At 36.3% G+C, this 25,858-nt stretch overlaps 2 protein-coding genes across 2 annotated transcripts; both read left to right on the top strand.

Annotated features, from left to right (window-relative positions):
• Nucleotides 1-5,008: 5,008 nt before the first annotated feature.
• LOC126882666 (uncharacterized) lies at nt 5,009-6,253 on the top strand. The gene has a single exon (XM_050647640.1). It carries the CDS (start codon nt 5,009-5,011, stop codon nt 6,251-6,253), a length of 1,245 nt encoding a protein of 414 aa, XP_050503597.1.
• Nucleotides 6,254-14,022: 7,769 nt separating this feature from the next.
• Nucleotides 14,023-25,542, top strand: LOC126882460 (uncharacterized). Its single transcript, XM_050647421.1, has 2 exons — nt 14,023-14,155; nt 25,124-25,542. The coding sequence occupies exons 1-2, from the start codon at nt 14,027-14,029 to the stop codon at nt 25,457-25,459; spliced, it is 465 nt and encodes a 154-aa protein (XP_050503378.1). The 5' UTR covers nt 14,023-14,026; the 3' UTR covers nt 25,460-25,542.
• The last annotated feature ends 316 nt before the right edge of the window (nt 25,543-25,858 follow it).

Raw genomic sequence — 25,858 nt, 5'->3', positions numbered from 1 at the left:
TCGCATGATTTGCAATTGTTTCTGCAGCAGATTTCATATTCTTATCCGTATCCTTTTTTAAAGTATTCAAATTATCTTTAATTATTTTTTGCAACTTTTGTTCTAGAAGTGGAACTGTGGTTTTATGAAGCTCTTTTCTCACTTCATTTAGTCCAATGGATAAATCTTGTACATCATTAGTGTTCTGCTTCAGAAACTTATTTACATTATTTTCCGTATCCTTCTTTAGAGTATTCAACTCATTTTTCATTATTTTCTGTAACTTTTGCTCGAGAAGTGGAACTGTGGTTTTATGAAGCTCTTTTCTCACTTCGTTTAGTCCGATGGCTAAACCTTCTATCTCCTCAGTTTTTTGCTGCAACAACTCACCATGTGTTTGAATTAATGGTGACTGTATGTTACGCAAGTCCATTATTTGCGCATCAACGTATTTTTTCGTTGCAGCATCACCATTTTCCGATGGGTCCTTGACATTGCAAATTTTCACATTTTCGGCATTAATATTTCCGTCAGAAGTATGTGGAAATGTAACTCGCGCCACCTTTTGAGTGCTACCACCACGAGAATGATGACCGAATTTGTCGACACTCATAATGGAAATGATGCTGTCATTCACAGTTACTCTATTATATTAGCTTCTTTTAGTTCATTGATGATTGCTAGGATTTCGTTGTCGTGAGATGTGTTGCCGGCATCTTTCGAAGCCACCAAGAGTTCAAGACGCTCCACCAATTCATTTGGATCGTCCCAGTATATATATTCCCTAGGCGTTTCATTGTAAATCAATCGAGAGTCATCGATAAACCCTGATCCTTTGGAGGCAGCTGGCGAAGATAGCTGTGGAGACGCTGATTGAGATGATGTTGAACGAGTTGGTAAACGACTATGTGGCGGTTGCGTTAGTGCTGATGATGTAGTAGATCGGGTGTTTATCTGTGACGGATTCTGTGATACCGTTAATGTAGGCTGTGACAGATTCTGTACTATCGTTGACGTAGACTGTGATGGTTTCTTTGCTACCGTTGATGTAGATGCAGGTCTAAACAATGGCTTAATAATATAATGATATTTATCTCCACTTGAACCTTTAAGGCGGCCTATTGAATCCAGATGAACTTCGGTTTTCTCTAATAACGTTTTGTATAAATTTTTATCTTCTTCATTGTAGTATTCAGGATCAGGATTATCATAGAAAATAAGGTGATATAGGCCTGGCGTCTCCTGCACCGATCCTCCTTGACCATTTTTGGCGTCATCCATAACCTCTATAGCACCGTCTTTGTTAAACTTTATTCGTCGTTTACCCCACGTCCAGCCCAACAAATCATTGTAAATAGGCCCATAGTTTTTATCGATTTTATCAGACTTCATCCAAAATTCTTTTATATATTCATGACTCATCGGAGGATATTGCTCCATATAATCGTTGAAAGCACCTTCAGAAATATTATCAGGATCAAACATTACTTGTTCGGTTTCGTTATCTTGCGATTGGTGTGTTTCTATGCTATCTTCATATTCTTCATCGTTGTTTTCAAACACATCTCCATCACTAATAAATGATACTGGTGGTGTTGGTGTACGATTTTCTGCTATATTCGGCTCTTTTTTTAGTCCCACTTCTTCCTTTTTCGCCTCTTCTTTTTTAACTTGTCTAAACTTGTTATCGATAGCATGATGTAACGTTTTTGATGATTGTGCAATGTCCGTGAGAGGTTTCGAGATGGGTTTAAAAAGTTTATTTAGTGACTCATCTCGTTCTGTTTTACCTAATTTCAATGCCAAATATTTTTTGCGAATTGATCTAGCCAATTCGGCAACTTTTTTCTTACGCATGGCAATGGCAACCGCATCATAAGACATTATGTTGACGACTAAACAATCTACCTACAATTTTATATATTTATCAAATCCTTTGCGGTATCGACCACTGTTGAGGGCAAAATCTTTCATAATGACCAGCGTGCCATACCTGTCACGCCAACATTCTGAACACATTTTTTTAAATTGATCAAATGACATGTCTGGCGATACGTGTTCATCAAATATATGCTTCAAATTTATCTCGTCTTGCTTGAATAATACAATCATGTTACAATTGTCTCTTATTAGCTGCTTCGGTATTTTTGAATATGTTTGGCATAAATAAGCGGCATCGATATCTTTATGTCTGCACATGGAATAATACTCGCGAATCTTCTGCTGTCCATCACATGCAACATCGTCAAATAAAAACACAGAGTTTGCTTGAGCTTCGTCTGGACCGATAATTTCTTCATTGTCTTTGAATGGAAAATACCCAACACCTTTAACTTGCGCTATTACATCTTGCAGTAGTTGGTATTTCGGTTGAAAGAGGGATTTTGAATAAACATAGACATTTTTGAATTTGGCGCCATTTGGATTAAATAAAAGTGATAGCATGACATTAGTTTTTCCGCATCCACTTGGACCGCAAATAATGGCTCTGAATGAGTTTGGTAATAATTTTCCATGTTTACTGGTTGTCACTTTCTGGACAATATCCAGATTATCAATTGGCAGCGTCTGCTCTTGTTGAACGACCTTCATCGTGTGACAAGTGTAGTAAATAAGTACGGTAATATATTATAGATGTCACCACTTGTATGTCATCAGTCCAATGTTGGTTGTCAAAGGAGAAGGACTCGTGAACACTCTAATTAATAAACTACCGTTTGAGCTTCATATTCCTGGTGGTTATCAGTATTGTGGACCTGGAACAAAACTAAAAAAACGTCTTGCACGCGGAGATCCAGGAATTAATCCATTAGACGCAGCGTGTAAACAGCACGATATCGCTTATTCGCAGCATTCATCTCTCGAAGAACGCCACAAGGCCGATAAAGAATTGGAAAATAGAGCCTGGGAGCGAGTTAAATCGAAAGACGCTAGCATTGGTGAAAAAACTGCTGCTTTACTTGTAACCGGTGGAATGAAGACGAAAAGAAAGTTGGGAATGGGACTTCGTCGTGGAAGAAAGGGACGTTATTCTTTTAATCGCGATGTTGTCTCACAAATTGCAAAGTCCATGAAGAGAGGAGCATCGTTACAAGATACTGCTTTGACGGCTGTACGAATTGCAAAATCCATAATCAAAAGACTTGGCGGTCGAAAAAAAATTGATGTTCCACGAGTATTGCCACTAAAATCTGGAGGTTTCCTACCCCTCATACCTCTATTTGCAGGTCTTTCTGCTTTGGGAGCTTTAGCCGGCGGTGCAGCAGGGGTGGCGAAGACTGTGGTTGACGCAAAGAATGCCCAAAAGAAATTGGATGAAGACATACGTCATAATAAGGCGATGGAACACATCGGCTCAGGTCTGTACCTGCGTAAGAAACCCAGAGGTGGATTCGGCTTGTATATGAAAAAAAACTTCCAATAAAGCTACCCAATCGTCCGCTGTACGACTTGGACATTGCACATTACGCAAAAATGCTTAAAATACCGCATTTTCGAGGAGTTTTCATGAATGACACTCTGCCTAGAGACGGTCCTCGACAACGAGAATGTGCAATAGTTAACTTGGATGTGTCAACACATAACGGAACACATTGGGTAGCATATAGAAAGATAAACGACGACGTAGAGTATTTCGATTCATTTGGTAATCTGAAGCCGACCAAAGAACTTGTGAAATATCTGGGTGTACGTGCCAGAATTTTCTACAATAATCATCAGTATCAGAGGTTCAATCAAATCATTTGTGGACATTTATGCTTAAAGTTTTTATATAATGGAGCATATTAAAGGTATGGAACTGCTTATGGATCATATGTTTCACAAAAAACGTTTTGAAGAATTCAGTAAAGAAGAACTACAATTAATACCGCTAGATTATATTATACGAACTGTAGAACCTATAGAATTGTTATATATATGGCATAAATTGCCTGGGGAATATCGAGGAGAATGGAACTTGCAGATACTACTTCCGTGCTTCGTACATTACAACAGGCCAGATTGGAGGACTCACTGGGATGGACCAGCCGATTCTCAAGCATCTTGCCATTTATGTAAACTTGCTTTAGAACAAATAAAAAATATGCGAACATAACATTGATTTTTATTCCACTATATAACCTATTAATCCTTTGAATTCAATCAGTCATCATGTCGCAGTTGTTGAGAGTAGTTAGTACCAATTATACATTTTCATTTCAACCTTCCACACCAATCGTGTTGGATCCGAACAAAGATTATGAAATAGCTCTTCGTGCCTTTCATTCCTACAACAGTATACCAAACATTGAAAATAACAAGTTTTATTACTACAATGACAAAAACCAATTGACAAAATTTGCTTTTCCCGACGGATGTTATGAAATTGCCGATATTGAAGAATACATACAAAAGAAACTGGGTGCCGACAATGAGCTTAAACCGGAAACGATATTTAGTCTAAAACCTAACCACAACACGTTGCAGTGTCAGATATTTAGCAAATATAAGATTTCGTTTAAGCAACCAGATAGTCTTGGTACAGTATTGGGATTTTCTCCGACAATACTCAATCCCGGAAAGACGTATTCTTCGGATCTACCTGTTAGGATTATTAAAGTATCTAGCATACGCTTTGAATGTAACATTAGTACCGGAGCCTTCGACGGTAACAGACCTGGTCACACGATCTACGAATTTGTCATACAATCGAATCCTGGGTACGCAATTGACGAAACTCCTCACAATTTGTTGTATTTACCCGTTGTGCCACAGCGTGAACTTACCAATATCACTGTCTTGGCTCTCGATCAAGAAGGACGACCTGTAAACTTTAGAGGAGAAGAGAGCACGTTGGTTTTGGAACTTAGATCACGAGGGAAATGGGCCTAGTAATAAGGCCATCTACTGCTCCAAGAACACCATTAGTTGTGAAACCGTCTAAGTGGCAACATCGTATCCACAGAACACCATTACAACCGTCTCAGAGTAAACATCTTACGTTCGCAAAAAAATTGGTTTTACAATCACTTGGTTTTAAACTAAAAAAATGACGACAGTGTATGAAAATCAAGAACATTCAGACAGCGTAGTAATGCCTCCAATATTCGATATTTATCGTAAGCCAATGTTTGATGAATCGATTCGAAAGGCTGAATACCGAACATATGCACCATTCATTAAATCATTCAACTGCAATGATATTGTTGAATTCAGCATTAATCAAGTTGACTCGTTTTTTGAAATGAGCGAAACCTTGTTATGCATTAAAGGATCACTCGTCGATAAAGCGGGATCTGGAACAATCACGCTAGCAAATAATGTGGGTGCTTTTCTGTTCGATTCGTGTACGTACAGCGAAAGCGCACGGGAGATGGAAACAGTGCGGGATCCTGGTATCGTAAGTGCTGTACGTGCTATGACATGTTACAATCAGGAAGATTCCAAGTATATGGTTATGGCAGGTTGGAATTACCCTAATAATCCCATTCTAAACGATACTTCATTCAACATACAGATGCCTCTTAAGCACATTTTTAACATTTTCAACGATTATCCAATGATTACGTGTGGTCGTCAAACAATAAGACTAGTTCGAGCTCGAAACGACAACGATTGTTTAATTATTACAGATGCAGCTACAACAGCAAAGATTAACATCACCAACATTGAGCTCAGAGTGAAGCACATATATCCCAACGATGAAATTAAACTACAACTAATGACGTCCATTCAAGAAGATCGCCCTATAGTTATTCCGTTTAGAAAGTGGGAATTGCACGAATTGCCTACCATTACCAAAGGTGCTAGACGTGAAGTTTGGGCCGTTAAAACTAGCACATCAGTTGAAAGACCACGTTATGTTATTGTTTTCTTTCAAACGGGAAAGCGTAACACAATCAAAGCTGATCCTACCTTATTTGATAATGTCAGCATCCAAAGTATTAGATTATCCTTAAATGGAGAATATTTTCCGAACGAGAGAATGCAGTTGGATTTTAGCAAAACTGACTACAACGAGGCCTATTTCAACTATACCGAATTTCATCCCAGCTACGCACATTCCACACAAAAGCGACCTCTACTCGATTTCTCAGCTTTCCAGCATCATGCATTGTTCGTCATCGATTGTTCAAAACAAGAAGAAAGCATGAAAGCATCCACTGTTGACGTAAAACTCGATATTGAAGCGAATAACGGTTTTCCCGACAACACCAAGGCCTATTGTATTATAATTCACGACTGTGTAATGGAGTACTTCCCTCTTACCGAAATTGTAAAAAGTCTAAATTAGGCGCAGAAAGTGTCAGTAGTACACGAGCAGTCATCATGAGAGTAGCATTCGTAGATATTCAGGGATTCGATGTGGACGGGTGGTTTGTTCCCAAAGAACTTACCATCGAAATAGGTTTTAAACGAAGCCATTACATCTTTTTACCTCCGAAACCATTCAATGCGCTAAGTAATGAGGATAAGAAGACTGCATCATACGTGGAGAAAAAACTGCTTGGTATTCGATATTCTGATGGAGATGTAGAATTGTCCAAACTAAATGAAATACTTGAAACCAAGTTGTTGTATGCCGCTGATTACATATATGTCCGAGGAGAACAAAAGGCAGCATTTTTAAGCAAGAAATGTCACATTTTTGGAGTTTTTCCCCTTATTATTGATGTTTGCAAGTTTGATGGTACGCCTCTTGCTACTGGAAACGTTGGTCCTGCTACAAACCCTTGCCACGCTGTTGGACTATTTTCATGCACCGAAAGAAATGTGGATCGTCTACGACACTGGTTTTCTTCTACTGTAATACCGTTATAATTTTTCTATGTATTAATAAATATGTTTAAGATTTTTTTTTGGTTTTTATTTAAACACCTTATTTACTGATCAAGTCTTATATTACATGAAGATTCGAATTTTCTCTTTACAATTTCAACAATAATTGTTAAAATTAAGTGTTTTCCACATCAAGCGTGGTATGTTGTTTGGCTAGCTTCATGTCTGGTTCTATTTGAATAGAAGAAAATTTTTGCTTAAATCATATATTGAAAATGAAATTTGTTCTCATCTATTTATATTGTTTTATTTTACCACCAATTGAGTTTCAAGAATACAGATGAGGCTAGGCTAGGCTAGGCCGGGCGACCACCCTATACTTTTTTACTGAAAAGAAGAAGAGATCTAGCGATAAGCGACCACTTTTGCACTCAGCGTACAGGGTGGTCCTCTTTCGGGAAAGAAGAAGAAAAACGACCACTTCTTACAAGCCTCTGGTCATTGTTGATCACTTCTTCATGCAATCATTGCGTCATACAGGTATACAGGTGACACACACACAGGTATCCAGGTGACACACAGGTGACAATAGGTTTGCGTCATACAGGTATACAGGTGACACACAGGTGACAACAGGTGACAACGTTCTTACACCCTCTGGTCATTGTTGATCACTTCTTCGGGCACGAAGAAGAAGAGATCTTGAGATAAGCGATGAGTTCTTACAACCCTCTGGTCATTGTTGATCAATGTCACGTAAATGTCACATCATTCACGTTCAAATGTCACGTTATTCACGTCACGTCATTCGCGTCACGTTATTCGCGTCACGTTATTCACGTCACGTCATTCGCGTCACGCCATTCACGTCACTTTCTGTTAGGCACTATACGGAAAAGAAGAAGAAGAATTGACAGTTAATGTTGAACGTTGACAGAAGAAGAATTGACAGTTGGCTTCTGTGTCGCCACCGCTTTCATTTGACACCCCATACGTCAAATCTGATCATTAGCAAAGAAGATATGCTGTAATGCCGTTTTGATATTGTCTATGTGTGGTTGTTTTTTATCTTAACGTATTCGCTACACCCTCCTCTTTCATTTAACGTTTTAATCATTAAAATCAGACCACTAACAACGGAGATATGTAGTAATGCCCTTTTGATAATATCTTTGCGTTTGTTTTTTGTGTTAACGTATTCGTTACCCCCTATACTTTTCAACGACCCCTCACACTTCACGATCCTACGAGCCGTCGCGCCTCCACAACAAAACGAGACAAAAACGAGCAGAATGAACCTTAGCGATTTTATTCGTTTTCCCATAAGAAATAACATGGGACGCCTCCACCAAATGGCCAGAACTGTCATAGCTCTTTTACTTATACCTTTAATAACTTCTACTACTTCTAACTATACTCTTCATGTGTGTAAATTACTTTGGATAAAAACTGGCGAACGATATCTGAAACACAATGGTAAATAACATTATAAACGAAAGGTATATTTGCACAAAGAAGAAGATTTGACACACTGTGAAAAAGAAGATTTGACAGTGGCAACTGCGACAAGATTTGACAGTTGCGGAAAAGAAGATTTTTGGTAGCTACATAATTTATAAAAATATTATGGAAAAATGGCGGATGACTAGTGACTACTAGTGACGTCTAGCGGATAAAAGTTGAACTATAAGTCAGTAGATTCCTTCGACGACACGTCGGACATGCGGCAAAAATATTATGGAACAATGGCGGCTGATTAGTGACTACTAGTGACGTCTAGCGGATAAAAGTTGAACTATAAGTTAGTAGATTCCTTCCACGGAGCGTCGGGGCGTGTCACATCATCTGTCTCTCTCCCACACATTGATAAAACGCTCTCTCTCTAACGCATTGATTTCCCTATGTGGCACCATTTCGGCATTACTTATCTACTAATAGTTGGGGGATATCAATGTGGTTTTTGCAGGCAGAAGTCCACAATAGATCAGATCTTCGTCTTGAGGCAAATCTTGGAAAATACTAGTGAATTTAATATAGACACACATTAACTCTTCATTGATTTGAGAGTGCCTATGATAGTATCCATAGAGAATTTCTGATCCGCGCCCTGAAGAGTTTAATATTCCAACTCAACTCATTGATATAGTAAAATAAACACTTAAACTACAAAGCAAAATTCGAATTCAAAACGCACTTACAGATACAATCCATGTTAGAACGGGCCTACCGCAGGGAGATGCCCTATCCTCTATTCTATTCAACATCACATTAGAAAAAATAATTAGAGAGTCAAAAGTCAATACCAGAGGAACAATAATAACAAAAAGTGTACAGATATTGGCATTTGCAGATGATGTTGATATCATAGCTAGAAGCAAAAGTAAAATGATAGAAGCATTAGAAGCGATAGAAAGAGCGGCACAAAACAGTGGCCTAAATATTAATGAAATAAAAATCAAATACATGAAGGCCAGCAAATCGACAGGCCAAAGAAACCTACAGAATCTGACAATAGGAGACTATAACATCGAAAACGTAAATTTTTTTACATATCTAGGTTCACTATTTACCGCAGATAACAATGTCAGCGAAGAAGTTAAAAGAAGAATACATATTGCTAATAAAACATATAATGGACTAATTAAAGATCTAAGATCTAACAACATCACGAGAAAAACCAAATGCAAAATATACAAAACCCTGATAAAACCGGTCCTTATATATGGATCAGAGACATGGACACTGTCGAAAAGCGATGAGAACTTATTAGGTACGTTTGGACGAAAAATCCTCAGACACATATATAAGGGGGTGAAAAAAAATGACGTATGGCGCAGAAGATATAATTTTGAACTACATTTCAGACAAACACCAGTAGGGAGAAGGTCAAAGGGAAGACCCAAACTTAGATACATGGAACAAGTGGAACAAGATCTGAAAACACTTGAGATTATTCACTGGAAGAACAAAGCAAGGAACAGGACAGAATGGCGGAAAATCCTAGAACAAGCCAGGACTCAAAAAGGGTTGTCGAGCTACTGATGATGAAAAATGAGATAAGACAGGGGGATCCATTGGGTCCTTTATTGTTCAACTTGATCATGGATGAAATAATAAAAAAAGTAAGAACTAAAAAAGGATAGAAAATGGGAGAAAAACAGCTTAAAATAATCTGCCATGCAGACGACGCAATACTAGTCTCTCAAAGTGAAGATAATTTACAACGTATGCTGCACCAATTTAACATAACAGCCAGAAAATTTAACATGTTCCTTTCCCCAAAAAAGACAAAATGCATGGTTATAACAGCAAATCCAATAAGATGTAAATTGGAGCTAGAGGGTTAGCTAATAGAACAAGTGATGAAATTTAAGTATCTAGGCATCACACTATCTAGCTACGTAAGGTTCGAAACAGAAGTGGAAGATCAAGTGAATAGAGCAAACAGAGCCGCAGGTTGCCTGAATGACACAATATGGAGAAATAAAAATATCGGAAAAGAAATGAAAGGCAGAATTTACAAAACAGTCATCAGACGAATAATGACATACGCGGCAGAAACGCGACCCGACAAAGAGAGGACAAAAAGATTGGTCGAAACAGCAGAGATGAAAACCCTCCGAAAAATCGATGGTAAGACTCTACGGGACAGAGTTAGAAGTACAGATATACGACGGAGATGCAAGGTGGACAATATTAATAATTAGGTAAGAAACAGAAGAATAGAATGGAATGACCACATAAGCCGGATGACAAGAAATAAAGTAGTAAGGACAGCGAGAGACGGTTCCCCAATAGGTAGACGGTCAGTGGGAAAGCGATGGAACGACAACTTACTAGAGGCACATTGAAAAAACAGACAGAGTCATGTCCATACAAAAAAAAAGAAGAAGAAGAAGGTCTTTTCAGACAGAACTTGCTGGTAAAAACGAACTATAGAGAATGTTTGGTTTTTTCGTATATCGGTGGCTAATACACAACCATCCAGTCGTTCACTGAGTGCAAAACCATAAAAAAATCAAAACATTTGAAACAGTGGCAAAGGTTATTTGGAAAAAGCAGAAATTAGAGTGTCCTCAGAGTAACAAATTCATCACGGACAGGAAAATGAACTGGAAAAATCAGAAACACCGCATGTAAGTGCGGCATCAAATCACAAATATGAAGATGATCAACACATGGTAAATACTGTGCTTGGGATAAACGAGAAGAAGAAATAAAAAAATTAAAGAAATAAAAAAAATCTTCTCCTTCTTATATTAGGCCTCTTGGCCCGTTCTTAACCGATTTTGAGCTTGTATTTGTAGCTGCGATGTTGACTGCCAGCTACCTCGCCACCTTTTAAAGGGTCTTCCTATTAGTCTCTTGCCTGTTGGCTTCGAATCCCTGGTTATACGGGCTATTTTTTCGCTGTCCATTCTCGTGACATGCTGATTCCACTCTCGTCGTCTCTGTCTTTCCCACCGTACTATATCTTTTATTTTACAGAGATCTCTTATTCTGTCGTTCGGTATTCTGTTTCTCAGTGTTTTCCCAGTTATTGACCTCAACGTTCTCATTTTTGATGTTCTCACTATCCTCTTGGTTTCCAGTGGCGGCTCGTGATTTTTACAATAGGGGAGGCTATACCTAACTGTAAAATATCTAGATAAATTTGCACTAGCAAAAAAATGCGCCAAAAAATGTAATTTAAGGCCCCATCTTTTGACCATTTTTTATTTACATTTCATGTAGTCTAATAGTTAGTCTAATAGTAAAAGTTTAATACCAAAGTTTGTGTCGTTTATTTGTTAACAATTCCATCTATTTGTAAATAGATACCTATGCATATCAAAATAAATACAGATTTGAAGTTTTGCAGTCCATACATAATGAAGCTTCAATTTTTTTAAGATACTCAACTGAATTTTTTTAATTCTAAACGCGGCCTACTGCGAATTCAAAAACACGATAAATTACCGATATTTTGCTTTGAGTTAAAGATATCGGAAAAAGTTATTTGAGCAAGTTGTTCCAAATATTATTATAACCCCACATACCAAATTTCATAACAAAATTCGCACTTTTAGAATTTTCATTATTTTTAGTCAGGACCCTAAAATTCGTTGTCCTGAGACGCACCCAACCACCCAAGGGAGCTGAGAAGCTATTCTGCCTCCCTTGGTATATCTCCGGGCAGCGTGTGATGGCGCCGTAGATGCCACTGTTAGGAGACCGGGTCTCCGTAAACGCCTGCTGCGCTGCACGGAGCATTAGCAACGGAGAATGCTGGGCTTCTCGGCTCCGTTCGTGCATCTCGGGATAACCCAGGGTCCTGCCTACAATAATATGTAATAAAACTGAGACGCGATCATGCGTTCTAATGCTAATGCTCCGTACGTATGGATAATTAGTGATAATATGGAATTTACACGTTGTATAATAGTGAGAGTAATTGTTGTTTTCGCGATTCATGATAAACAAAACAGTATAGAGTGTGTAAAAAATTTATGGGGAGGCTGAGCCTCCCTTGCCTCCTCTGACGAGCCGCCACTGTTGGTTTCTGCTGTGTCACATCTTGTTTCTATCGCGTACATCATGATCGGTCTTAAACATTATTTGTATATGCGTACTTTCCCTTCCAGCCTCATATCTTTTTTTCTACGGATGACATCCCTCAGACGTCCGGACACGTAATTGTCTTTATTTGCTTGCTTTCGGACGCTCTCTTTAACATCTCCATATCTACATATTTCGACTCCCAGATATTCGAATATCGAGACTTGTTCAATAAGTTTCAACTGTTAGTTACTAATTTGCATCTTATGGGTTCCTTTGACACTACCAGGGATTTTGTCTTAGCTGTTGATATTTTCATGTTGTAGTTCTTCGCCACTGTATTGAAAGTTTGTGCCATTCGCTGTAGGTTATCCTCGTTATCGGAGATTAAGATCGCATCGTCAGCATAACAGAGGATTTTTATTTGTTTTTCTGCCATCGTATATCCTTTTCCAGTACCTTTAATGTTTTCTATGATTTTGCCCATTACTAAATTAGCTGTCCCCTTATCTGATTCCCGAGTTGATTTCTACTTCCGATGTTAGTTCATTCTCGACTTTTATTCTGGTTTTGTTCTTCGTATTAATGTCTTTAATTATGCTTATCATCTTGTTGGGCTGATTTTTCTCCTTTAGCAATATTAGCACATCTTCCAATCTTACACAATCGAAGGTCTTAGTCAGATCTATAAAGCACATAAATGCAGGTTTATTCTATTCCAGTGCTTTCTCAGCAATTTTTCTGGTATGAATATGGCGTCTATTGTGGACCTATTTTTCCGAAAACCTTGTTGTTCCTCACTAATTGTGTATTTTTAGTTTAGTTTAAGAGTTGTGCTCAGCAAGGTGATGGTACGGTAGTTGCTAGGATCTTTGCTGTTTCCGCTCTTGTGTATAAATAGGTATTGTTATTATACTCGTCCTTAACTGGTCTGGTACAAAACTCCGCCTGCCTGCTGTTGGGTGTACTGAGTATCTCTGCAACGGGTTGCTGGTCCCAAGCCGGGATAAACGAGGAGGGTTCGAGGGTGAGGCTAGCGACCTACCACGGTAAAAACCAAAATGCTCATAGAACCGATCACCAAGCTTCGGGTACCGGACAGAAACATTTTTTCAAGACGACTACGACTCTAGCAAAGAATAGGACTACGAAATAGGATAAAGAATTAAGAATAGCATGCTGGAACATTAAGTCATGGACAAATAGAGACCAAGAGATACTAATAGAAATGAACACCCACTAAATAGATTTATGCGCGCTCTCCGAAACCAGAAGGAAAGGAAAAAGAATTTCAATATATCAACATTTCCTACTCATATAGAACGGAAAAAACCAAGGGGGACTATGCTAGCTTAGGAGTGGGCTTATAATCTACATGGAATTTGAAAAGAGCATAGAAAATATCGAATATATCAACCATAGAATCCTGATGACGACTTTGAATATGGAAAACACTAAACTTCACATCATATCAGTCTACGCACCAGATATAAGTAAACGCGACGGGGAGACCGAGACTTCTACAATAAACTACAGAAAAAGAATAATTAAAAAAATTATAAATAGTATCAAATTATTAGATTTAACGAATTATTCGATACAAAAGGTCTGCCTTGTTTACATAACACATCTATCCGATGAAAAAATAACGAATTCAATTAGATAAATATTATAATAAAATTGCAAATTATATAAATTATATCACTTGAAATAAAAATGACGGATGTAAACGACGAAATAATTTGCTTTAATGAAATCAATTGTAAAAATATCGAATGTATATAAACATGTTTTGCTTTTTGCAACATTAAAAATAAATTTAGTAAATTGCACGATGGCGAAAACAATTTTCTTATTAGCGATAACTCTCACAATATGCGTAAGTGGTCCTTATTATAATAATCAACAAAACACTATTATTTATTTTCGTATGCACAATCGATCATCACCATCATTATCATTGGTTACCCCTAATTAAACTTATAAAAATATTTCGGTTTTTGGTCACACAATTGTCAATTTTCTTCAAAAAATTCCTCACCTATATTTACCCGTAATAAAATGTTTTTTGGTCATTACATAATCACTTGGATTAAGTTAATTTACCACATATCTCTCCTCCTCCTCGGCCCTTAATCACTCATAGGGATGTAATGGCGCCAACAATTATTCTTTCCATAGTTCTCTGTTCAGGGCTAGTTGTTCGTCCTCTAGAAGTTCTCGATTGATCAGCGTTTTTCTTTGATCCATTCAACGGCTTGGGGCCGTCACCTCAGTTTTTTTCCTTCAACATTGTCCTCGATGACAAGTTTTTCCATCGTACCTACCTGTTCTTCTGGAAATGTGTCTAAGATACTGTAAGTATCTCTGTTGTATTTGTTTAAGCAACCTATCTTTTATATTGGGTTGTTGTATTATTGACACATTTGTTCAGTGTTTAACCCAGATATTCTCAACTTGCGGCGGTGTACCGACATCTCAAAAGCCTCTATTTCGTTCTTATTTGGTTTCTTTATGGTCCATATTTCAGATTCAGACGTAGCGATGGGAAAAATGGGTGCTCTTATTAGTCTTAATTTTGTGTGAGCTGTTATGATTGAGTTTGAGTCCAAATTGTTATAACCTTCATTGTAGCCGATCTTGCGGTAGTAAGCCTTCTACGTTTCTATCTGTCATATCCCCCTTCGCCTGTTTTAAGAGACCCCAGGCATATGAAACTCTGTACTACTTCCAAATCACCGATCTGTTTAATAATGCTGAAAATTTTTCTATGCTCGGTCTATTATCATGATTTTTGAATTCCTCCTATTTGGCATTAGCCCATACCGTTTGCTTTTGTCCTCTAGCCGCCTCATTATGTTTTGCATTTTTTTGTTTTGAAACAGTTGTTAATGTATCGTCAGCATATCTGAGGTTACTGATTTTCCTTCAACTGATATTTCATCACTCCATCCATCCAATACCTTAAGCACATTGTATGTATGTATTCGCTATATACATACAGTGTGATACAAATGTTTGAAATAAATTCGTTATTTCGTAAAAAGGCGACTTTAAGGGAAAATCCCGAAACAATTCGATTTTTATTTTTAAATTATGATAAAACCAATGGGAAAATCCCAGTAGCTGGCTGTATACCATAATTAAAAAATCATACAGAAGTAAAAAACTTCATTTGTACAATGGTATAAAAAGTTTATTAAAAATTATTAAAAGTCATCCAAAAGGATCTGCAAAACGTTTTCGATCTAGATCAGATCATCTTCAGTGCGTTCTGCTTAGTACATGAAACTAGCAACCTTATGAAATTGGTAACATCGAGAAATATCTCACAATAAAACACTGAAAACTTTTGTTTTCTATACTTCCACAAAATTTATTATTTACAACTATGTGACTACAGCTGTTTCGGCAGAGTGCCTTTCTCAAGTGATATAATTTACAATGTGTTTGCCTTTTTAAGTCTCTAACTGAAGAAGTTGAGGAGTGGGGAGCTGTTTGTCTCGAGTTGGTCATTCAGAATTATATCTGTATTTTTCAGTTTATTAATTTCCATAGATTCTAAAAAAGATAGCTTTAGGCCTTTATTTTGGATATGCAGAATTTGAAACTAACTCTTCATTGAAAGAATGATTATGATCTAGAAGGTGAAGTGCGTATGTAGAAGTGTCTGTTTTTCTATTGTTGAAAGCTCTTTTGTGTTCTGCTATCCGTTTGTCAAAAGTTCTGCCAGTTTGACCGATGTACGTTTTCGGACAGTCACCACAATTTAGTTTGTACACACCACTCTGTAGTTGCTTTCTCTTTCGGCTTTTATTGTTCTTAATATATTTGCTTAAGTTGTTGTTAGTTCTGAAAGCTGGTATTATTCCTTTCTTTTTAATGTATCTGGCTATTTTTGTTGTTATCTTGCCAGTATATGTGAGAGAGCAGAAGATACTGGGTTCTTTCTGTGGTGGTGGATACACTAATTTCAGGGCTTTCTTATGGAGTTTTTGATTTAAAATTTTGTTAACTGTTTGTTCGTTATAGCCGTTGTTTACTGCTATTTGTTTAATGATGTTTAGTTCTATCTCGAAGTTATGTTTTGTCATGGGAATTTCTGTCAGTCTATGTATCATGCTATGGTAGGCTGCTAATTTGTGTTGTGTAGGATGGGATGATGAATTGTGTATAGTTGTGTCAGTATGGGTAGGTTTATGATATACGGAGAACTCATGTTTGTTGTGTAGTCTGGTAATCGTTACATCTAGAAAGTTTACTAGATGTAACGATTACCAGACTACACAACAAACATGAGTTCTCCATATATCATAAACCTACCCATACTGACACAACTATACACAATTCATCATCCCATCCTACACAACAAAAAATTAGCAGCCTACCATAGCATGATACATAGACTGACAGAAATTCCCATGACAAAAAATAACTTAGAGATAGAGCTAAACATCATTAAACAAATAGCAGTAGACAACGGCTATAACGAACAAACAGTTAACAAAAGTTTAAATAAAAAACTCCATAAGAAAGCCCTGAAATTAGTGTATCCACCACCACAGAAAGAACCCAGTACCTTCTGCTCTCTCATATATACTGCTCTACTGGCAAGATAACAACAAAAATAGCCGGATACATAAAAAAATAAAAAAGAAAGGAATAATACCAGCTTTCAGAACTAACAACAAATTAAGCAAATATATTAAGAACAATAAAAGCCGAAAGAGAAAGCAACTACAGAGTGGTGTGTACAAACTAACTTGTGGTGACTGTCCGAAAACGTACATCGGTCAAACTGGCAGAACTTTTGACAAACGGATAGCAGAACACAAAAGGGCTTTCAACAATAGAAAAACAGACACTTCTACATACGCACTTCACCTTCTAGATCATAATCATTCTTTCAATGAAGAGTTTCAAATTCTGCATATCCAAAATAAAGGCCTTAAGCTATCTTTTTTAGAATCTATGGAAATTAATAAACTGAAAAATACAGATATAATTCTGAATGACCAACTCGAGAAAAACAGCTCCCCACTCCTCAACCTCTTCAGTTAGATACTTAAAAGGGCAAACACATTGTAAATTATATCACTTGAGAAAGGCACTCTGCCGAAACAGCTGTAGTCACATAGTTGTAAATAATAAATTTTGTGGAAGTATAGAAAACAAAAGTTTTCAGTGTTTTATTGTGAGATAAAATGAACTTCCATCAAGTAACGGTCGAATCATCAATTATATCGAGAAATATGGTTTACATGATACTTATATGATATTTATAGCGACTCCAAGTCGATGTTAAAAGATTGAATGTGTTAGGAGTGCTTAAAGAGCAACATGGTTCCCTGGTCGATAAGAACTTGTGGTTCTTGCCAGTTCAATGAACACGAACACAGACCAAAGAAACCTTTTTTTTTTAAATACCTTTTAATTACTAAGAATAATTATGTATTGTTTAAAAATTATATAACGGAGATTCCTAATCGTAGCTATTCAGTATTCACAATCATTAAACGGGCTCCACACTCTCGGCGAAGTTACTTCGCCAAAGTTGACCAAAGTCCGAAGTACCCTCTCTACACACTTGTTCGAAGTGCGATACCGACAAAGAGCGGTACGATACCGACAAAGATCTCTTTGACCAGACCGACAGAGAATGGAAGTAGAACGAAGTGAGGCGAAGTTACACAAGGTGGCCGTCTCATACAAGAGTCTCAAATACTCAAGTATAAACAATTTATTTTATTAGATGATGGTTGGAGTATCGATTTCAAACAGATCACTTACAATTTTATGTAAATATTTTCATCTAAATAACTATCCCCATACCATCATAAAACTTAATTGTTTCATAATAGCTGAGGTGACACTTTCGTCCAGTTCTTTATTGGTAAATAAAATTTAAATTATGATTGTTTCAGTTAATTATTTCGCATATTATTTATGATACATATGGTTGGGATCGAAAATAGATAGAAATCTCTTCATTTTTTCTCTGAAATGATAATTTTTTCCAGAGGTAACTGGAATTCGGTTTTTCACCGGTTATTACTTTAAAAACAAAAAACCGGTTATAACCGGGACAAAAAAAAACAACCGGTAAAACCGGTTGTTGCGAATTAAAACCGGTTTTAGGTTATAACCGGTAGCTTTTTCCCATCCCTAACCTAGATATCTAAAATGTTCCGGCCTTTCCAGGATTTTGTTATCTAATTTTAGAACTGAGTCTTCGATATTAATTTTTTTGACCACCATCTATTTTCTTTTCTTTGCGTTGATTGTTAAGCCCTTTGCAATGCATTCGTTGTTTACAGCGTTCAACAGGGTTTGAAAGTCTTCCAGACTCTCTTCCATTATTATTTAAAGCTTCATCAAAAATTGGTTCGGTGTAGGCATTGAACAATGTTGGTCACATAACACATCCCTCTCTGTCACCACGCTTAATAGAAACTTTAGCTGAAACTTCTTGGTCCAACTTAATACAAGCGGTCTGATTGTAATAATGATTTCTGAGCAATCTAATGTCGTACATGTCCAGACCAACTAAGTACAAGCATTAAAATAGTAATGTATGCCTCTATCAAAGTCTTTTTCGAAATCTAGAAAGCATACGTAGATATTTTTCCTAAACTCAATGCTCTTTTGTAAGAGTATTCGCATGCAAAAAAAGAGCTTCCCGAGTACCCATACCGTTTCAGAAACCAAACTGTTCGTCACCAGTTATCCCCTCACAAAAATTGTATAGCGAGAATGTAGTATTTTCATTAAAATTTTTGAGCGTGTGACTCATTAAACTGATAAGTAGATCAGGGCCCCCGCTACCATATATTATGTGCAAAGTGTGCAATGCACACGGGCGCCATCCTTTAGGGGCGCCAAAACCGAGGGTCAAAAAGTGCAAAAATACTTACAAAAAAGAATAAAAAAGCAAAAATTAATTTTAAAATAAAAGTTGAGAAATTAAATAGTTCAGTTTTATTTTGTTTGGATCTTGGATGACATTTTTAGTCTTTCTATAAACATAAAATAAAAAATCCCGCTATAAAAATAAAAAATACCAAACTGTAGATAAGAAATACCTAACTATGCGCTGATTTCGTGGAAAAATTCCAAACGCATCGGTTGAGCAATAGTGTGTGGGCAGTAATTCTATCTCATCGATAAGCGAACGATTCTGCGGCGCTCAAATGATGAATCGACAATATTTGAAAATCGCAAACCTACCAAATAACTAATTAGACCGGACTGTATCGTCGCGCCCTTTGCGAAATTATTCCGATTCGATTTTTTTGCACAAACTAACTCTAAAAGAGGTCATTATAACAAATTCATAGGGTGCCAAGCGGTGCCGTGGACAAAAAATTGGTAAAACATTTTTTTTTCAACAAATTCACAAAATAATTTTTTCATTTCGAACAAATTTTTTTAGTTGGGTTCTTCTTAGTAAAAAAGGTCTGTTGTCGTTTTTCACTGAAATGGATTTTTGTCGAGTTATATGCAATTTAAAATTAAAAAAATGCGCAGATGACCATTTTCAAGGCTTAATAACTCGATTAAAAATTATTATTATAAAAGTCAAAAAGCGACCATATCAAAGTTTAAAACCCCTCCTTCAACATTCTGAAGAAATTTTTGTGATTATTTTAATACAAAGCTGTTGTTTTTAATTATTAACAATTAGCGCTATAGTCCAAGCTGTGTCGTTGCCCACGTTAGCAAAATTATTTCGATTAGATTTCTTTGCAAAAACTTACTCAAAAAAGGTCCTATAACAAATCCACAGAGTTCCAGGTGGTACCTTGGTCGAAAAATTGTTAAAACAATTTTTTTAAACAAATTCACAAAAATAATTTTTTTACTTCGAACAATTTTTTTTAGATAATTTGGGTCATTTTTATCAAAAAAGGTATCTTGTGATTTTTCTCTAGAATTGATTGTTGTCGAGTTATATGGCCATTTTCGCATTTTTCAAATCTTAAATCGCGTATAACTCGACAACAATCCATTTTAGAGAAAAATGACAAGGGACCTCTTTTACTCAGAATGACCCAAGTTATCTAAAAAAAATTTGTTCGAAATAAATGTTTTTTTGAATTTGTTTAAAAAAAATGTTTAAATAATTTTTCAACTACGACATCGCACCTCCTGGCACCCTGTGGATTGAAGCTAGGACAAATAATACTCGGACAAATAATAAGTCAAAAATATTTAGTCATCATCATCATCAATGTCGTTATAACTCTTAGAGAGTCTTTGCCGCGTTTATTATTGCCTTCCCTGTTTGTCGGTCCTGTGCCACTCTTTCCCATTGTCTCACTCCCATTTTCTCCAAATCTCCTCTGACTGCATCTTTCCACCTTTTTCTAGGCCGTCCTACAGACTTTCTCCCATCTGGCCTCTCCCCGAGTAGCTATGTCCGGTTTGATTTTTGGATACATTTTTGGCATGACATATTCTAAGGCCAGATTAAACAACAATGTACACTATTCTAACTTGTACAAAGGAGTTACTTAGATGCATTTGCGTTACCGCAGTTAGTTTCTTCTGTACGCCCAACTCGGCCATTTTGGTCGAGCTGGGTGTAAGTAAAAATTGTATTCCATGTAGTGTTGGACGATTAATGTAAAATTTGAAGATTTCGGCATGGAATTGGAATTCGAAATTTAGTAAAATTTCGGGAAAACATTTAGAGAATAATTATCCGGCAACAAATAATTCGTGGGGATTTTTTGTCCGGGATTATTTGTGGTAAAATTTGGTCCAAAAAAAATTGTGGGGAATATTTGTCCGGGATTTTTTGTGGGAATTTTTTGTCAGGGGATTATTTGTCCGGGGATCTTTTGTCCGGGATCTTTTGTCCGGGGATCTTTTATCCGGGGATTTTTTGTCCAGGGATAATTTGTGGGGATTTTTTGTCCGGGATTATTGGTCCGAAAATTATTTGTCCGGACCCCAAAAAAATAAATAAAAAAACATTATCAAAATACCTATGCCCACAAAATGACAAGGGGCGCCAAAATCCTTTTTTGCACACAGGCGCGAGTAGTTCTTACGGGGGCCCTGAAGTAGATAGTCACTACACTGTCTGGTATTCCTTTTTCTTGGGAGTAGTTATTACAAATATTGATTCTAACCAGTTGTCTGGTAATTTACCGCTGCTGTATATCTTATTAAAGAAGGATGTGATAATCGCAACACTTTCATTATCTCTAATAGTTGTAACACTTCTATGGATATTTCGTCAGGACCAGAAGACTTCCTTCGTTTCGCTTGGTCGATGGCCTTCTGAAGTGAGTGTTTACATGCCGCATGTTATATTTTGTTAAATATTATGCATGCGTTCATAATTTTCTTGAAAAACTAAAGTTTATTTTATTTGGAGCAGTATTTTATTTTACAGCAGTATGAAGAATCATTCCGTAGTTGATGTAAAAAACAAATACAGTGATATGAGATAAACTCATATTAAAAGCAAAGGAGAATAGGCAATGGTGTGACATACCGCATGTTAGTGTCTACTTCCTGAAACATCCACTTCAGTCGTTAAGGGATATAAATATTAGAACTAAGAGTAACAGTTCTGAGATATTACGTGTTTTGATACTACAATATGGACTCATAGTAGGGGAGGCAAGTAATATGCTTTATGGGAACCTATTGGGTTGTGAAGATTAGGTAATAAAACAAAAAAAAGTTAAGTTAAATTGTCCATTTTAGTGGGGACTTTCCATTCTTTTAATGTAATTTTCCGTTTCCAACAATCTTTTTTTCCGATTATAGCGCCATTTATCCATAATTCGAAAATATCTCAAATAAAAGTTACTTATTTTTACGTAACGGATCCAAATCTGCAATAAAAATGGGGCTCCTATTTAAGATTTTAAAGTAACCCCACACGACACCGTTCATTTTGCGAAATATCGCGGGGTTCGTCGTAAAAATCGTCAGATTGTTTAAATATACACTGTTCTGCATGTACTTAACTTACCTTATATTATTATCTTAATCTGACGATTTAGAGTTTTTCTAAGGGGGTCACCCTTTCTAAGGATATAATTTTTTTCGGACCCCCTTAACGAACTCCCCTAAATTAAGATCCAATATATGGTAGGCGTACATTCATATGGTACAAGGTTTCTCCCCTGTGATTTTCTGATGCTCCCCTACCATTAAAAGCTGGACGTTGAATGAAGAACACATAAATAAGTTGGGTCTACCCCAAAATCCCGACAGCCAAAATCCCGACAGCCAAAATTCCGACGGCCAAAATCCCGACACGTCAGAATCCCGACACGTCAAAATCCTGACAGGCCAGAATCCCGACAAATTAAAAATCCTGTCAGATTTTCAAAACTATAATACATAGTATTCATCTATTTTTGTTAAGTTACTTTAAACATGATATTTGTTATTTTAAACATGAAATTTATTTATATTATTTATATTTGTATTTACCTAATTATACTAATATAACCTACATACTTGGAAAAAAATTAAAACTGATTAATTCGCGAAGAATTTTTCCATTATTGTTTTCACTAATTTTGAAAAAATGTGAAAACTTTGAATTATCAACGTCCGTCCGTCTGTCTGTCCTTCCGCAAACACAACTCCTCCATCATTATACCAGGTAGAATGACATTTGAGGTGTCAAATGAAAGCTTATAATCCAAGGATGGTATTAAAGGTGAGAAATTTGACCTATGCTGTCTGTCCGTCTGTCCGTCCGACCGCGAATATAACTTCTCCGTCATTATACCAGGTAGAATGGCAAATGGGATGTCAAATGAAAGCTTAGATGGATACTATGTATTATAGTTTTGAAACTCTGACAGGATTTTTATTTTTCGGGATTCTGGCCTGTGGGATTTTGGCGTGTCGGGATTTTGGCTGTCGAGATTTTGGCTGTCGGGATTTTGGGCGGCACCGAAATAAGTTACAGTCTTTGGAAATGTAGTGTTACACAAGGATGGATAAAATAGAATGAGCACAAAAGAAGACGAACACGGAAGGAAGGAGTACAGAAATAAGAAGAATGTCATGATTGAAAATTTTACGGGACCGGTAAATTATCCAGTTACGAAGTTGAAGAAAACTCTTAAGAGTAGCGGTAGAGATAGTGATGATGATATCCAACCTCGGATTGGGAGACGGCACATAAAAAAGAGAATAAGGGTAGCCTTCAAAAAAAATCCAACCGATCCTGATTACAGTGATTACTAACTGCGAGTATTTTTCGATGTTGATGACGATTGCGATTATCAGTAGTAATTGCACAAGAGCTCTAAAATTATTGAATTTTTCCCGAGTGTCACTTTGACAGTTTTAATTTCACGAGCCAAAGGCGAGTGAAATTATTTCAAAGTGTCACGAGGGCAAAAATTCTATATTAATTTTAGAGATCGAGTGCAATTTGTTGCGATTATTTCATGAATAAAACTGTTCAAAACCAAAATTTTATTGTAATTTATTTATGTAAGTACAAATTAGTACAATTAAACACACAGTTGTTATAAATATTTTACGGTTGAAAGTCATCACTTTTATAATTTTTAAAACATTAATTGTCATTAATGTCACTGAATGTATTTTTTCGTAGCAACGAAGGGCATCTGACGTAACATACTTGACGACGGGAAATTATCAAAAATTATTGATTAGTTTAGATTTCTGTAGCTTTCTATTGGTCAGAATCTCCTATGAATGAAATAATCATTATGATAAGAATAATAAATTCATGTATAAACCTGTCGCCGGGGAGTACAACGGCATCCTTTATTCAGATGGACTTACCCAAGTTTTTTTATGTATTTTGACCCGTAGAACACGAATTTTTTGAGTAACAGTTGATCCGGATGTCGATAAGATTGTTATAAACAAAGAACTTGAGGAATTACATAACAACGATTTTTCGCAAAACAAAACATTTTTTTTTATTTTTTGGGCCACTTTAAGCAAAAAATGTTCTTATAAATTTTTTCGTAGGATGCATAGTTTTCGAGATAAACGAGGTTGAACTTTCAAAACATCGAAAAATTACAATTTTTGAACCCGAATAACTTTTCATTAAAAAATAAAATAACAATTCTGCTTACCGCATTTAAAAGTTTAAGTCAAATTATATCGGTTTTGATTATTTGTATTGCTAAAAATTAATTTTTTTTATTGTTAAACACAGCTATAAACACATAGTGCTTGAGTGATGTTTTCAATGCATTTCTCATTTAAGATCGAACGAGTAGGCGAGCCTACAAACAGGCAGTTTCTACGTAGCCTGCATTAACACGCATATATTGGGCACAGGAAACACTATTTTGCTTATAGCTTTGTTTGACAATAAAACAATCATTTTTACCAATGCAAATAATCCAAACCGATATAATTTGACTTGAACTTTCAAATGCGATAAGCAGAATTGCTATTTTATTTTTAATCAAAAGTTATTTGGGTCAAAAATTTCAATTTTTCCATTTTTTGAAAGTTCAACCGTGTTTATTTCGAAAACTATGCATCCTGCGAAAAAACTTGTAAAAACATTTTTTACAATGTTATAAACCAATGTTAGAAACCCAATAAATACAAAAAAAATGTTTTGTTTTGTGAAAAATCGCTGCTATGTAATTCCTCAAGTTCTTTGTTTATAACAATCTTATCGACATCCGCATCAAGTGTTAACCAAAAAATTCGTGTTCTTCGGGTCAAAATTCATTAAAAAACGTGGGTAAGTCCACCTGAATAAAGGAGGCCATTGTACCCCCTCTGGCGACAGAACTAGTAATACTTTCAAATTTTTTGTTAAATTGACAATTTCAGAATGTTATTTGATAGTTACGTGTTATTTTAGGTTTCCTATTTGTCCGCTCTTATGGATCCAACGAAAATACCTGGTTTTGAAGAATGCATAAAATCATCAGGAGCTACTGCTGAAGAATTAATGAAGAGTCCGGTTGTTTTGAACCATAACGTGTTTTGTTTCTTTAAATGTACCCATGAGAAGAAAGGATCGCTTGATGCAGACGGGAACGTTGTAGTAGATAATTTTATAGAAGGAGCCAAGAAGCACATGACGCTGAGTGCTGATCAAGAAAAATCTCTGACCGATTGCCTCGAGGCGGTAGGAAAGATTAGCGCCTGCGAAGATGTTGAAAAAATTGCGAAATGTATAATGCCAATAAAATGAGAGTGAAAAATATATCCGAATATTATGTATTATGTTGAATATTAAAGTTTTTTTGTTATTAAAAATGATAATTTCCTGTTTAATATTACTTTAATGCTGTGCAACTCTAATAAGTTTCATCTCTCTACTCCTTTTTTATACTTTAAAAATTCGATCCTATCTTTATTTTTGCTGTTATATTTTTAGGAAAACGGAATACCCCCATAAGAAGAGCATAAAACGACTAATTTTTTTTTGCATTTCTAGTGCATCAAACCTTTTTTGCGAAATGAATCTAGATATGCCCTCCTACAATCCATCCTGCAAGGAAAAATATTTGGAAAGCGAGGTCCAGGAAGAACGTCCTGGTTAAAGAATCTCAGAACCTGGTTTAACACAACATCTGTGCAGGTTTTCCGC

This window comes from Diabrotica virgifera, chromosome 3, assembly GCF_917563875.1.
Source record: "Diabrotica virgifera virgifera chromosome 3, PGI_DIABVI_V3a".
Classification (NCBI taxonomy): Eukaryota; Metazoa; Arthropoda; class Insecta; order Coleoptera; family Chrysomelidae; genus Diabrotica; species Diabrotica virgifera.
This window is presented reverse-complemented; position numbering and strand designations above follow the sequence as displayed.